This window comes from Prosopis cineraria, unplaced genomic scaffold (assembly GCF_029017545.1).
Source record: "Prosopis cineraria cultivar Desert tree isolate PC_DT_omini unplaced genomic scaffold, ASM2901754v1 PC12, whole genome shotgun sequence".
Taxonomy (NCBI): Eukaryota; Viridiplantae; Streptophyta; class Magnoliopsida; order Fabales; family Fabaceae; genus Prosopis; species Prosopis cineraria.
In genome coordinates, this window is record NW_026555343.1 from 4,323,803 (window position 1) to 4,340,038 (window position 16,236).

A 16,236-nucleotide genomic window follows, 5' to 3' on the forward strand; every position below is an offset into this window, starting at 1 on the left:
GTTGGGAGAATTATTCTCAATTAAACTTGACAATGAATATGATCCAATTATACAGTTATATATATATATATATGTATATATAAAACAAACGGACATTTTTTTTGGGGTCAAAATAGAAAAAAGACATTAAGGCACTTTGAAAAAGCAGTTTTCATTCCCAAATTGATATATTAGTACAAATACTTGGAATTCCTCGTCCCATTGTTTCACACGCACTGTGAATCTATAGCAAAACAAACAAGAATCTTAAGTGTGATCACATGGTAGCTGTGACCTTCAGCTTTTCATAATGATCTCCACATGAATTTAGATGGCTTCATCATCAGATGAACAGGACATAAATCAGGTTGCCTCACAATATAAATTTGATCTCCCACTCTATTGCCTGCGTCCTGGTTTCGGTACCATGTCCACAAAGCCCATGTCTCATTTTTTACCTGAAAATTACATATCAAAGCACTCCCTAAGCGATTAGCAAAAGTTCGGACACTTGATAAAAAATATATTAGTAAATGTATTATCTGTTATTTCTGCACTCGCAAAAATTATTTAAAACAAATTAGTAAAATCTTGGCCCCTCTTGCATGGAGGGCTAAGATTAAAAGTAGCATGGAAATGCTACTAAACAAGCAGAAGAGAAACTAGAGAGGATACAAATTCGACATAATGCATGTAATACAAATATCAAATTGTGCAGTGTCTATCAGTTTTAGTGCTTAATAGCTCTCTAGGAACCTATAAATCTTCTATCCTATATCTTCCTCAAAAAGAACACAATCCAGGAGTTTGTCTACTTGGTTCAGCTCAGTGAGACTTAGTGCAGACTTCCGTATGGTTGACAGGGATATATGAACCCAGGTTCCGTTAGCATGCTAAGATGTTGCTTATATTGAAAATTAATATTCAGTAAAAAAAAAAAACATAAAAAACAAGATCAAACAAAAGGTTATGCATTGATATGTTGGATCCTCTATTATGACATGAGAACTCCAGAGAATATGAAGATAGATGTCGGGTTCACATAGCTGGAAATGGGATCCCCTATGCAGCTATGCTCTGTTTCTCTCTTCCCCTCACTCGCCTGTTGATCATTTGATCTCATGTCACAAGAGAAGACCTAAATTTGATACTCCCTCTGTTCAGAAATTACAAGATATTTTTAACCGAACCACACATCCCAATGAGTTAATTAATTATCTTTAAAATTACATACTTTTTCCACATTTACTCTTATTCAATAAGGTATCTCAATTAGAAAACCTTACTAATTACACCCCCATAATTGAGGATATTTTTGGGAAAACTTTATTACTTGTACTTTGAAAGACCCAAAATGCTTCATATTTTTTTAACATGATACTTTGAAAAAAGTGCCTTATAATATTGAATGAAGGAAGGAATGAATGTAAGGTATTTTCTTTCTAAATTTCAACTTCTTTTTAAAAAGATATGCCATGCCATCAAGTTTTGAATTCCCGGACATATTTTTCGAGAAGGAAGTTTTGTCATATTACATGTGCATGAAGAAATTGATACCTCTAGAATTCCATGGCCGAAGCTACTTTCTCTGAATGCACTGAACTCCGGCTGCCAATCCCAGCAAAACTGACCCTCTGCAGGGCCAGATGTAAAGTTTGTTACACAGTAGCCTCCCATGTAAGGATCAGGAGTACTTGATGGATCGGGACATTGTCCAGGCTCATCTGCAAATTGGATTGACATCTTCTCTCGGTTACCTCCATCCCCAACAGTAATATAGACAGGACCGCATGGGTCTAAACTGTAATTGTAAACCCTATTTGACCTCTCATAAGCATGCACCTGCTCATCAATTTTAAAAACCAAACAAATGAGTGAAGACTTGAGCCTTAGGATGCAAGATCATTAAACATTAAAATCATTTGTGTGTATCATGAAGTGTGCGTAAGCACTTTTGTAAACCTCCAGACAACAAACAGGTAGGAGGCAGAGAAGCCAATCATACACATGCTCGAGATGATCTGTTTATCTGCTTCATAGAAATTTAGGTCTCCAATTTGTTTTTCAAAATAGAGCCATTTATTTACCTCAGCGTTCAGATTTGATATTTGATTCATTAAATTTGTATATTGAGCAGAAGTAGCCAAGGCTTATAAGTTATAATTACTTATAATATAAACATAACAATACATAAGCCTGCAAAAACCCAGTAAGGAATCAGGACTTGTGCCACTGGTCAAAAGCTTTTTTATTGTATTGGTTCATTGTTGATCTTGTGACATGAAGCAAGTTCATGAACCTAAATGGATTCAATCATATTAAATGGTGAAAATAACTCACATGCCCATTAAATACTATATCCACGCCGTGTGAGTATAGAAGTTCTTCCATCTCCACCCTCATGCACTCTGCTTCTCGGTAATGTGCCACATAAGAACTATACCATGGAGGATGCCAAGTAGCTATAAGCCAGGGAGTTATGGACCTATCAAGACTAGCCAGATCTCTTTGCAACCACTTATATTGTTCAGCTGGCAAGGGATAGTCACAGTTAACTTCCAAAGGTTACAAGGAATAAAACATATCATCTCAACTTCAACCAGTATATGCATCGATTCAAAAAACAAAACATCTACGGTTCAAACCCAAGAGAATATTAATGGATTTTAAGCATATTCAAAACTTTATCAATTAGCCTTTCTCTTCCTGATTGTTAATACGCTAATTAACTTCCAAAATTGAATATTGGTAGATTATTGCCATTTATTATTTTAGTAAAATAAAAGGTCCATGACGTGAAAGGAGTGGAGAAAGGGGAATGGGTAGAGATGGGACCCAAGTACATCAAGCTTAACTCAGTCTTAATGAGAAAGGCTGGTCCATTTGAGCTACTCACTCCTTGTCTGTGGCCAATGCTTTCCAAAACTAAGCTGGTAGTAAACAAGTCCTCATAGTTAATCATCCCGTTGAGCCAGGCCTTCAAAACATATAATTTCAATTTTTACATTTTTCAAGGCACACCTATGTTTCAATTGAGGCTAAACAAACAGGTCCACTGACAGAAATACCACTAACAAAAAAATAAATATCTTGAATTAAAAATGATTACACAATAAAAACAGTTAGAAAAGGGAAAAAGAAGGACTAATACCTGATTTATCATAACCAATGTAAGCCCCAAGCATAATAAAATGGATCCCCCCAGCATTAAAGGAGTAGTAAAACGTGGATGAAGACCCGCTTTCTTCAGAGGGGAAGGCAAACCTAGAACTGTAAGCCACAAATGTCCTGTTAAATGCCTGTTCTTCTATTTCATGATTTCCTTCCACCACCATCATCGGTACTTTGGAAACCAAATTCTGCATAAACCTGGAATTATTCAGTTATTGTAGCATAAAAGGTTAAAAAAGCGAAGTGTTGCCCCATCAGCCAAAAAATTTGTCAAAAGTTTGTAACAACTTTTCCATGTACCTTCCCCAATAATCCCATCGAGGCTGGTAGGTCTCATGTATGGGACTTTCTGGGAATGAGCAGGTATAGCAGTCAGAGCCAGTTCCATTTGTTAGGTATAGATTTGCATAGGTCACATCACCAATCAATAGGAAAAGATCAGGTTTGTTATTGATCATGTGACTGATGGTTGTAGTTGTATTATACGTAAGGCCAAGATCTCCCACTACTGCAATTCTGTCTGGATAGCTCTGTGGACTAGAAGCTGGCATTGTCTTGAAATGGTAGATGTCACTCATTGCTTTTAGTGAGGAGTCTCCACATTGATAATAGTATATTGTGCTTGGTTCTAACCCTGCATAGAGTGAAAGCTGTTAAAATAACGTAACATGTGACTTTCCAGGCGAAAATGATATAATGAGACATGTATATGGGAAATTACTTAAACTTTCTACACACGGGTAGGCAAGGAAGCTTTGACACCCCAGAGACACAACACCCTGACACAACAATATTTGTAGGTGTTGTGTTATGTCCATGATCCTTTTTTGAAGTCTCACACTGAAATCATTATACAACTATATGACATGTGATAAATTCTTACACAATCCATTTTTTGAAGAGTCATGGCTTAAAAACTTAGCCAAACTTTCAATGATAATGTTTGAGATGAATGAACATTTAGTTTAAAAGCCCCATTAAATTTCATTCATGGACAATTCTACTGAGATATTGACAGTTTCTGCTGATTGACAGAGGATGTAAATGAGACATCGACTGACTGCAAAAGAATCCTCATTATGGTTTACTCTAGACAAATTTCCCTCAAACTCTTGTCTTTCTCCCCACAAAAGAAATTTATGAATGTGGGTTAGTCAAAAAGCCCTCACCTGACGTTTATATTCTTGGGTACAGAAGTGAGCAGCCATTGAGGAATCTCATAAGTAGTGCTTATCAATTAAAATTATAAAATATGAAGAGGCATGCATCTTATAAACAAACTATAAGTGAATTAAGAAAACCGAAAAGAAAGCGTTATATAGTGATGTAATGTAAGATGTGTCCACTGTTTTCTTTCAATTCTAAATCTGCAAAGCTCACCTGCAAGTCGAACATGGTGGATGATTCCTGAGGTATAGTTCTGAAGTCCTTCAAAAGGATAAAGCTGACTGTAAATGAGAGAATGACCACTAGCCTCATGTACTAATTCGGATTCTGAGGTTCCATAATAAACAGTACTTGAGACAGCCTTAGGATCCAATGGCTTGATATTGTCACCAATTTGAAATTTCCCTGATATTATCCATGAATTCAGGATCCTTGATCAACAGAAGAATATGAATATGACGGGGGTACAAACAAATCTTTTTCCAAATAAATTCAATAAATTCTAGCAAATTTGCTCTTGATTTTTAATCTCTAGAATAGATCAGAAAATCTCCTTCGTTACAGACTCACCTTCTACTAAAAGAAATAGTGATAATTGGACCATTTCAAGAGAAGTGTGTTGTAGAAAACTAGAAAGAGAAGTGACTCCAAAATTGATAACGAAAGACCGAGCATGGAACTCCATTTATGTTAGTATAGTTAGCTATAGACATGGACATAATCACATAAACAGCTGTCTCTATACATTTACATGGAGAAGTTCACTAGATTCATGACTGACCAGCCATGTATTCCTGAACTTCAAAAAAACCAGTTGCCAAGAGTTGACATGAGGCTTATAAGGAGTTGCATTTAGCACGTTGCACATAACAATAAATAAACGGTTAAACTTTTTATGGAGTTAGAGCAGCAACTTATATGGATTTAGTTCCAAATTCATTGATAACCTCATCAATAAACGCACTAGCATTTCAATATCTAAGGTGCAACCTGCACATTAGTGAACCCAAATGTTCTAAGTGAGAAGCCTTTGAAGTCTAAAACAGTGTGATGTGACCCAATCAATAGGTCATAGCGACAATACCCCACATTAAAATATTCGATACTGATAAAAACTAAAATGAATTTTTGCTTTAACGCTTAGAAAATTTGATTCAATCCACCCAGTGAAATGCAGGTTGAAACAAGAAATCCACCCAGTGAAATATAGCTCAAGCAATAAAATAAGAGAAAAACTCAATTTTAGTCCCCGGTAATTCCGACAGATTGTTAGTTATCGCCTGAGCTGAGGTGAGAGTTAATGGTTCGGCAGAATGCTAGATTTTGCGTTAAATTTTGAGTAGAGATAGAATGAAAAGGTAATATTACAATCATTTTAGACCATATTAAATCAAAAATAAATAAATACTCACCAAATCTGTCAGCAGTAAATATGTTTTTCTTATAAATTAATTGAAAAAATTAGAGATCAAAAATACCTGTAATCCATGAGATCCAAACTGAATCATGGCTGGCCGAGAGAGACACTGAAATCTGCTCAGGCTCGAAACCCTGAACGAGGCGGCGAACGCGAGGATCGGTGTTAGGCAAATCAACGGCGATGCCGCGCAGACTAGGATCGAAAGGAACAGTGACGGGCTCAAAGGGGCCTTCAAGGGTCGTCGGAATATCGCAGCGAACCGCAGCAACAAGCAGATTCAGCAGAAGAATCGAACCCGGGTAACGAAAGAGAACGGGAAGACAACGTATCGGAAGATCACCAGCTTCGGAATTTTCCATTTGTGGGGGGGGGGAGAGAGAGAGATGAAAAGGAAGAAAAAGAAGGAACAGAGGAAGCGGCTTTGGGCAGTGAGGTGGCGAGAAGAGAGTGAGGAGGAATCGCTTGGGAATAAGCGAGTGACAGTTGGTGACCGTTGGTCGGATGAACGTGGCGCTGCACGGACGATGTTGACAAATTTTTTATTCTCAAGATAAATTATTCCATCTATATTTTTAATTAAAAATTAAACTTTTTTTTGCCGGCAAATTAAAAATTAAACTTAAATAAAATGCTAAACAATAAAATATTTCATATAATTTAATATTTCATATATTAAATTATATAATCCATCTCATAATGTAATATCTATTACTCCCTCTGTTTTATTTATTGGAAAGAATTGTCTAATTCTCACACACTAATTAAGCTGAGTTAACTAATTTATGTCTTAAAGATATTTTCATTTTTTTTAATTTTACTTTTATTTAATGCCTGCTTAATTTGCTAATATTTAATAGAGAATGCAGCATTGTTAGCAAGTTATTTTATACACTCAACAAGGACATATTAGGGGAAAAAAATTAAATACTCCTCAAATTTTACAATTTGTCTTATAAAAAAACCATCTTTCAAAATTTATTTCTATAAATAAAAACAAAGGAAGTCTTACTCATCACATAGTTATAGTAGCATATAAGTTACAGAGCTCACTTTTTATTATTAATTTATTTTTTCTTTTTACAGGAACTTTTTGGTAACTTTGTGTTTTTGTAGATCTTCTTTGCAATCTAGCACTTCTTTCTCAAAACATTCGCAGTGGCCGCCTTAGAGCTTCCGCCTTCGCCAACCTCGAGAGCTAATGCTGCTCATAAAGAAACAAAATAATAATAATAATAATAATAATAATAATAATAATAATAAATAAAAAGATCTTCTTTGCAATCATCCAGCTCATTTATTAGTTTTTTAAAAAAATTCTCCTATTAAATATATTCAAACATTAAAGCTATTTAACGAAGGGTATTGTTGATAAAATGAAGTCAATTATTGACACATGGTATTGTTTTTAACTAAAGTAACCTGCTTTCTTAATATAAAGTAGTTAATAGGTTCTTTAAAAAAGGAAGAAAGAAGTAAAGTATGACAACTGTATGTGAAAAATTGGTGAGTTTACTTATTGTTTAGTATTAACACCATAAAATCAACAAAAATTGATTCGTTGATATAAAGTTGGCCAAGATCCGATGAAGACGCGAGCAAATTTCCCTATCAATGTGAACAAATAGGATAAGATGTTTCATAAAACTTTCTTTGGTCATGAATGGAAAAAAGCCAACTAAAAATTATGACATAAAATCAAACCCTCCATAGATCTACATCTTCCTCTCTATAGCTTTCATGGTTGTCTCAACTTCTGTTCATTTGGAACAAATCTGTTCACCTGCACTTTTAATGCAAATGGGTTTTGTTGATTTCATTATTCATCAGCTTTTTCATCTACTTACCTTCACCCTTGCCAAAGTGACTATTGTTCAAGGTCTAATTCATTCTTCTCCTCACAAAGCTTTCATTCCCTTTTGTGTATTGGTTTTAAACGATTGTTAATGGTTTAGAAATAAAGTGTTTATTGAGGATGACATTTGACATTGAGTATTTTGATCTTTATTTTGGCTGCGAAGATCTTCTTGGCGGTTAGTGAAGATGAAGATTTTTTATTTGTTTGACGGTGTTTTTTTCTTTAAAATTTTATGAAAATACCCATCAATTTTCTTCTCCCAAAACACCCAGTATCCTTAAATAACTAAAAATATAAAAATATTCATAAATTTAATTTAAAGAGTGTAATTTTTTTTGGAACTGTAAAAAAATAGTAAACGACTGGTAGTTTTGTAGAATGGGTTTCATAATCATGCCACGTGTCAAGTTCTCATGATCTACCGTCCACTTCTATCTCCTTTTTTCTTTTCTTTTCTTTTATGTCCTGTCTCTTCCAACCCATCCCCCTTCTTATTAACTATCAATCTCTCCTTTCCTTATCTTCTCTCTCTCTCCCCCCCTCCTCCCTTCTCTTAACCCATCATCTTCTTTGATACATCTTTACTTGCCCCACTATACCTTCATGCTTGCCAATTTCATTTGTTGAACCATACCATTATGGGGCATGATTTGGTTGATGGCCATTTTCACTTCAACTATGTTGGCCTTCTTTTTGTTTAAATTTTCCTTTACCTTCTCCCTAAGCTTTGCATGAGCACCATGTTGTACAGTAACAACTGCACCATCATCACTCATAACCAAGGTTTTAAAAACCAAATCGAACCGGCTGGTTTGACCGATTGAATTGAGAACTGGTTCTTGGTCCAGTCCGGTTGACCCCCTAAAAATCGATCATTATGGAATCGATCAACAATCGGTAAAACTGGATAAAAACCGTACAAAAAATAAAAAAAAATTAAAATTAAAATTAAAATACATCTTTCTTGATATTTAAATGAAAAGCTTCACTTATAATTAATATTAATTATGTATTTATCAATAATAAATTATATTACCAAGCATCTATAATATATTTTTGAAAAAAATACACATTTAAATGTATTTCTTATTTAATTATGATATATAAATTAAAAATATATTAATTTAATGTTAATTGGTTTGACCCCGGTTAGACCACGGTTCGACCAATGAACCGTGAACCAGTGCCTCGTCCGGTTCAATGATCAGTCTGGTTTTTAAAACCTTGCTCATAACCTCTATCCTCATCTCTCTTAGCACTTGCATCACATCCAACAACAATGCCTCCTTGTTCTTGCATTCTAGCTCCAATAGCGCATTGTTCTCTATAATTGACACTTGCATTAATGTCACCACTCCTGACGGTAGAGATGCCTTCACTGTCTTCGGCTTCCCTATCCCTCCACTCCGCTCCACAATCTTCATCTTGCTCTTGTTTGACCCTACCCTTATCAAGCTCCTCTGTTGCTCCTTCAACTATTGCTCTACTTCCATTTGGTAGTTATGAGCCTCCAGATCCTGCATCATGCACTCGATGGTGTCCCTCAATATAGATGCCTTGTCCATTTTGGTGACAAAGGGCATAAGCAATCTCAGTATGATAAACCTCTATTAAGCTTCTTGCAGTCATGGTGCTTTGCCAACACATGGTATAGCAAGGAGGTATGTTTCTTTCTAGCAAGATAAAAAGAGAAGAAAGGAAGGTTGAGGGAAGAAAAAGAAAAAGAAAAGAAATGGAGAGGAGACCTACTCTACAAGACCAACAAAAATTTGCCATTTTTCACTATTTATGAAAAATTGCACTCATTAAACCAAATTCATGGATAATTTTGCACTCTTGTTGAATTAAAGATATTGGAGTATTGAAGAAAAAGTTAATGAATATTTTTACCCTTTAATACTTTATTTAATTAAAAACAACAAGAAGTTTTTTTTCAACATTTTTCAATATGTATAAAAAAAAATTATCCCCAATAAGCCCAATAATGGTTGAACTAACCTAGTTAGATAGCCATATAAAAAGAAAAGGCTAAATAACCCTTCCCTTGTTCATAACTTGCTAGGCTTGTGGAGCATCATGAAAAAGGGAAAAACATAGTTAGGCTACCTAATGGTTTCAAGATGACAAATATAAGTGGGTATAGCACCACATTTTAACCCAAAATCTTAAGCCATGGAATTTATAGGTCTTTTTCACTTATATATCTTTTATCTAGCCCAACTTTGTTCGATATGAGACTTTCTCTCTACATCAAGTCAAGTCCACTCACACTTGATAATCCAACAATCTCCTCAAGTGTGAATCCATCATTGATCACACAAACATACTCCCCTTATTTGCTCGCACTTGACAAGCCAACAATCTCTCCCTCTTTGCCCCTACTTTGAAGACACCAACCTACTACAAATAGTTCAACCTGATAACACTTGTGAGCTTCCAACGCTTTTTCCATCATCTTTACACTGGGTCCCTTCCTAAAAGGAGGTTTTGATACCACTTGTTAGGCTTAAAAAGCATCATGGAAGAATATAATGAGTATGATACTACATCTTAACCTAAAATCTTAAGACTTTGAGTTTATGAGTCATTTCTATTTATATTCCTCTTATTTAGCCCAACTCTATCCAATATGAGGCTTTCTCTCCACACTAAGTCGAGTCCACTCAAGCTTGATAGCCCAACATAACTAATATAATACAATATATAAATCTAAAAGATAACAAAAACATCTCCAATCGAACTTTCATACAATACCAATTGCACGTTAATTTATCACATAAATCTGCTGTAGACAACCTCATAATACAAATAGTTGGTGGGAATAGGGATCTAACCTATCTCTATGTCTTAGAAGTACTGATCTCTTTAGGTACCGCAAGATATGCCTACCTTGAATTACTACATTGTATTATTCTGTGTCCAAGACCAAAAAATCTAGACACAAAACATGCCCGGGAAATCAGTGGCAGCAGCCATAATTTGCCATACGTTGGACCAAGTGAAAGAAATGTCGAGTCTAGATGGAGGCATTGCACATCAATTACTGCTCATTTAGAGTGGCAAGTTCTTCAACTAGAGAATGCTTCTCCAAGATGGCCCTTGTCTCTTCCATCGCGCTACACAACATGAAAATGAACACGGTTAAAGCAGCATGTAGCAAAGTTCAAATCCTCATTGGGTTATATGTCCACATTTAATATTTGACCGTATCTTGAATAGAACTGCCTCTAATAGAAAGACACCCGTAAGTAATTAAAAAAAAAAGGCCTGTAGCATGCCCTCTTTGAGGGTCGTAGACTACTTTCATAGCCTGCGTTATATTATTATATATAGACACGAACCACGTGTTGCTCTTTTTATAACCCCATCCTGAAGCATCTCTATAATTCCCACCAATTCTATCCCAAATATGAAAACGAACACTATCTAACCAAAATCTGGTCTTCGTTATTAGTATGACATAAAACATCCCATTCTGAAACTAAATTAAGAAACTTGAAAGACAAGAATTAGCTCAATAAAATCTACCTTCCAGGTCTGAGTATCTTGTACTTATGTGGTACAGTGAGGTCCACAATCGTCGAACCTGCACGACCCAATGGAAGCAGGCCACCATTGTACACATAGGCGCAATGTCCCCAGAGGTCCTCAAAATCGTTGATGCAAACACTACTTGACTGTCCACTTAAGTTTGCACTGGTCAGGGCCAAGGCAGTACCCGAGTGACGAGCAATGGCCCTAATAAAATTGCAGTCTGGGACTCTAACCCCTATGCTATCAAGTCCCGGGTTCAAAGATTGCTCAAGAACACTTGATTCTCCTGTAGAATATGCCAGCATACAGACTAATAAATATTGATGCTAGACAACAGAACGAGATACAAATTAATTCTGCTTCAAAATTCAAATCCATTTCTTGAACTGACCTAGTATGGTTAAACAAGTTGAGGACTGTGTAACTACTTATAGCATAATATTCTCATCTATTTATATGCCTTTTAGCATGGCATGTGACTGACGAACCTCGTTTAAGCACAACTGTAACGGGGCCTGGAAGGAGGGAATCAAGGAGGCCCTGAGGCAAATAGTCAGTTACTGCAAAACGCTCAATGTCTGACACGTCCCCAACACAAATAGCCAAGGGGCTTGTATGTTTACGTCCTTTAATCTCATAAATTCTGCTAACTGCATCCAATGAACTGTAAAATGTTCCAGTAAAAGGCAAAAGTTAATTAACGATAAAAAAAAATCCAATTTTAAATAATTGCGATATGCAGAAACTTTGAAATGCATATGATTTTTGTATTTAAAGAACACTTTAAAAGGTAACTAAAAGGAAGGACATCATGCAGAGCCAACTTTTAATGGGTCTGAGATATAAAAAGGAAATTAATGTAACATAGAATGATTACTTAGCCTCTTGCTTTCACGGAAAAGGGGTTTCATAAATCATAACGTACAAGTCCATCACTTCCTTTTTTATTGTCCTTGGTGGTCTCATCTAAATAAATTGAGAAAATTACATTAAAATCTTACACAAAAAAATTAATTATTACAAGGTCCATTAATAACTGAAATAAACTGCATTGACAACACAACCAGTTATCAATGCAGTTTAGTTCAGTTGTCAATGGACATTACAGTAATTAATTTTTTTATGTAGAACCTGGTTGTAATTCTCCCAAATAAATTTCCCGTCCAGGAACTCATGGATCTAAATGTTTCCAATGGATAACTTAATATTGGCTTTACTTTTGACAGCACAATTAGCATGTTATGGTCCTTACATTAATAACCAGATTGCGGCCTTGTGGGCAAGGGGGGCGGGGGAATCAGTGAAACGATAAAGGAACAGCAAGCCAAAATAGGAATAATAATAGCGCTATGAGGATTTTAAACAAACAGGTTGTCTGCAAAATACGAAAACATGAACTAAAAATAGCATACCAAGCATCACAAGCAAACCCATAGAGTGTATCAGTGGGCACAGCAATAACCTTCCCAAATCTCAAAGCTTCAACTGCCTCTGCAACAAAAGCATCAGTTGCTGGACGAACCACCCCAATCTTGCTTTCAATACTCGCCTCAGAATTCTCCACACTCCAAGCCATATTTCTGGAAAATTTTCTATTCAACCTCCTACGAACCCCAACTTGCAAACCCCTAGAAGCACAGATACAATTCCCTCCGTCAGCCATTTCAACAACTAGCAGTGTTCGATTAAATAAATAAAACACACACAGACAGAGGAGGAGAGAGATGGGAAGGGAGGGTGTGACTGACAGTGATGAGTAAAAGGCACCTCGAATGGAGACGATGGGAATGGGATAAACGTGGAGAAAATGGGATGCTTGTGCTGCAATTCTGGTCGCAATATTCATTCTAGTTTTGGCCTAATCCTTGGTCAACAGTTCCATTTTTTAGCAGTAAGCACAGTAATAAGATCACAAGCTTCAACTTTTGGCTGCAAGATACAAGCAGCGTGACATTGACAAAAATACCTAATACTTCCCTGACATATAGCAGCCAAGTTAGTCATGAGCCATTAACATAATAACAGAAGTTTGAAATGCACCAATTCACAGAAATAGAGAAACAAAATAATAATAATACAAAAATAATGGCATCACAGAACAAAAGATGAACCGTATATGCAGGGTCTCACACAAATTCCTAAATTTCCAAGAGCAATAATACCAGAAAATACAGAGAAATGCCCAAAAATTAATATTTAAACATGAGAAGAAAATCTAGAAACGAGACCACTGCCAACTACAAGAGAGGAGGAAGGTAACGTGGCGAACAAAAGAGAGAAGCAAAACCCTACCGAACACAAACACTATCTTCCTTCGGCGAAATTTTCCGAGGGGAACAGTGCCGAAGCTAGCTGGCACGTTTGATTACACGAAGTGGAAGAAGAAGAGGAACAGTGCCAAAGCCAGCTTCGTTCAAGCGGAGATGTTTATTATCCTTCCGAGAGAGCTGGGTCAAGGAAGGAACGGGCACATAATTACTGAACTACCCTTAAGGAAGTTGAGCAAAGGAGTATTGTATTAGTTAACAATAATTATTAAGCAAATATAACATAGAAATTAAATTTTAGGTAATTAACTGTATTGTACGATAAGACATTTTAACGTATCGATGTTGGAATCTCCGCGGGTGAGGTGTCACTTTTAATACTTCATCATGTGATGTTACCGCATAGATCAAGTTTATAAACTCTCTCATTTTCACCCATCAAATAATATTTAAATATTTGAGAAGTCAGATTGACAGGAAAGAATAACTATTTCATTTTTTGATATAAATTTGACACAATGGGAGTAAACTACTCAAAAAATTATACCAAATAAAAATAAATAAATGACCTAATTGTGTATCAACTGCCATTTTTCAATAGAAGAAAAGGTTTTATCGGAATAATTATTGATTTTTATTTCAGAATATTTGATTTCTTTTTTATTTGGAATATGATTAGTTTTAATAAAAAATACATGTAAATAATTAAAATACAAAATATGACACCTTATCAGTGAGGGTTAAGACTAACAATAAGGCCAATTTTTCACAATGAATTAAAATTTGAATCCTTCCATCAAAAATAATCAACATTTAATATTCAAATAATATTACTTTTTTATAAAAAGATACTTGAAAGTAATAAAAAAAGTAAACACTTTTCTATTGAGAGATAGAAAATGACCAATATGCATATGTATTTTAATATTTTAATAATTTTAATCTAAACGACTACAACTGTGATTTACAATAATTTATGTTTATAACACAAATTGGATTTCAAAATTTTCATTAGTTTTTTAATAACATAACTAAATATTAACCATTATATTATATATATATATATCCTCTAGCAAAAAAAACACTGTATATATATGTATATATTAAATAATTATAATTTATCAGCTAAAAAAAATTATAATTTTAAAAAATCAAATATTCTGTTCAGCTCTACTTTCTCTATCCCACCATCCATCCATTTATGACATCACATTATAATATTATAATTTCATAAAAATTTATAAAGCAAACACTTATAATGATATTCTTTAGGTAAATAATATAGGAGTTCCATGTTGAAATTTATAAAGTAAGAAATTGATGAATTGTAACCTAACCATTCTTTTTTAAATAATTTTTTTATTATTTTCCCTTTCTTTTCATTCAAAGCCAAATAATACAATATTAAAATATATTCTGTTCTTTCCCACCTAGCTAAACGAGAGAATATTAAAATAATGCAATATTTGTTTTTGTTAAACCAAACATTATGCCAAAGTTTTGAAGGTAAGTAAAAAAAATTTTGGATTTGAAAATTGTCAAAAATTGTAGACAACAAATGTAACATTTTCTTTTTCAAAAAAAATTAAAATAACATTTCCATTTGGCATTCTAGTTTGTTTACAGGAATAAGGCACAACATTTGTGAAATAATAAACACCATCCATCTCTAGATAAGAGTGTTTAGATGTCTACACACACACACACACACACACACACACCAAGGGTATTTAGATGTTTGCCAGCAAGTTTTTTTCTTTTTTTTTTTAAGAAACATTGTGAAAAAAAAAATTTTAGCATGCCAAGTATATAATGTTAAATTATAAAAAAAAAATCATTTGTCAAAGTTTTGTTGGAGAACATGTTAATAGTCACTGGCAGTAGCACCTAAGTTTAGCCTTGAAAGTTGAAACATCAATATATATTAACAAATTACATAAAATTTATAGATAACTATGTCATTCATAAATTATAAAAATTATGACTTACGAGAATTTAGAGAACATGTTAATAGTCACTGACAAGTTTTTGCTTCTTGGAACATTACTCAAGAACCTAAAAACTTGTCATAAGTTTTGTGAAATTAAAACTTCAAAGTATTGGCATGAAACGGTCAAAATCATCTCACACAATGCACAAAAAAAGTTTGTTAGTGTGGAATAGCCAAAATCATCTCATGTGCATCAGGCGTGCCAAAAGAACTAGTCTTCAATTGTGATGTTTGTGAATTCTCAAGGTATTTTACTTCAATTTTCTTGGATCATCTAAACTTTTACCACTTATTTGGAGGATCATGCAAATCAAGAAATCAAATTGTATTAAAGGAAAATGGATGAATACTATGCTAGAAAGAAAAATGCAAAGAGCTATGCCTACTCGTAGGTTGATCTACACTAAGCAAACTACATCACATAGTTCACGGTAATGCTTCATGGTTAATTAAGTGTGTTTAATTTTCAATTTGTTAAAAGTCAGTTTAGTAAAAAGTTTATTTGATAAAAATTAATTTAATGACAGTCAGTTGTTATAATAAAATTTATGTTTGGATACATTTTTTCAAAAGTCAGTTTGACAAATTAAAAATTCTTTAAATTAATGAAAATTTGTGCTTTTGAAATGTACTTTTGAATATACAATGATAAAAAAAAGACATTAATTTATAATTTTTATTATATAAATATTATATATTAGAAATTTTTAAAAATGTCAAAAAAATTTTCAATAACATAAAATTTAAGATGTTAAATAATAAGAATAAAAAATTATATAATTTAATATTTAAAAAAATTATGTAATAAATAGTTCACATTCATTAATATTGAATAGTTACATTAATGGTTCAA

The 16,236-nt window shown here is 34.0% G+C and overlaps 2 protein-coding genes across 4 annotated transcripts; both read right to left on the reverse strand.

Moving 5' to 3' along the window:
- Positions 1–126: 126 nt before the first annotated feature.
- LOC129288926 (purple acid phosphatase 15) lies at positions 127–6,170 on the reverse strand. Of its 2 annotated transcripts, none has more exons than XM_054925739.1 (7): positions 5,796–6,170; positions 4,531–4,722; positions 3,451–3,784; positions 3,131–3,348; positions 2,320–2,510; positions 1,537–1,821; positions 127–437 (listed from the first exon to the last, which is right to left on the reverse strand). In XM_054925739.1, exons 1-7 carry the CDS (start codon positions 6,094–6,096, stop codon positions 285–287), a joined length of 1,674 nt encoding a protein of 557 aa, XP_054781714.1. In that variant the 5' UTR covers positions 6,097–6,170; the 3' UTR covers positions 127–284. The 2 variants fall into 2 exon arrangements, with proteins under 2 accessions (XP_054781714.1, XP_054781715.1); XM_054925740.1 differs by lacking the exon at positions 127–437 and adding an exon at positions 477–1,135.
- A 4,139-nt stretch (positions 6,171–10,309) lies between these two features.
- Positions 10,310–13,596, reverse strand: LOC129288927 (uncharacterized). 2 transcript variants are annotated; one of them, XM_054925741.1, is made up of 6 exons: positions 13,419–13,596; positions 12,875–13,103; positions 12,539–12,754; positions 11,615–11,790; positions 11,121–11,412; positions 10,310–10,708 (listed from the first exon to the last, which is right to left on the reverse strand). In XM_054925741.1, exons 2-6 carry the CDS (start codon positions 12,970–12,972, stop codon positions 10,633–10,635), a joined length of 858 nt encoding a protein of 285 aa, XP_054781716.1. In that variant the 5' UTR covers positions 12,973–13,103; positions 13,419–13,596; the 3' UTR covers positions 10,310–10,632. The 2 variants fall into 2 exon arrangements, with proteins under 2 accessions (XP_054781716.1, XP_054781717.1); XM_054925742.1 differs by having other exon boundaries at positions 12,894–13,103; positions 13,419–13,595.
- Between the last annotated feature and the right edge of the window lie 2,640 nt (positions 13,597–16,236).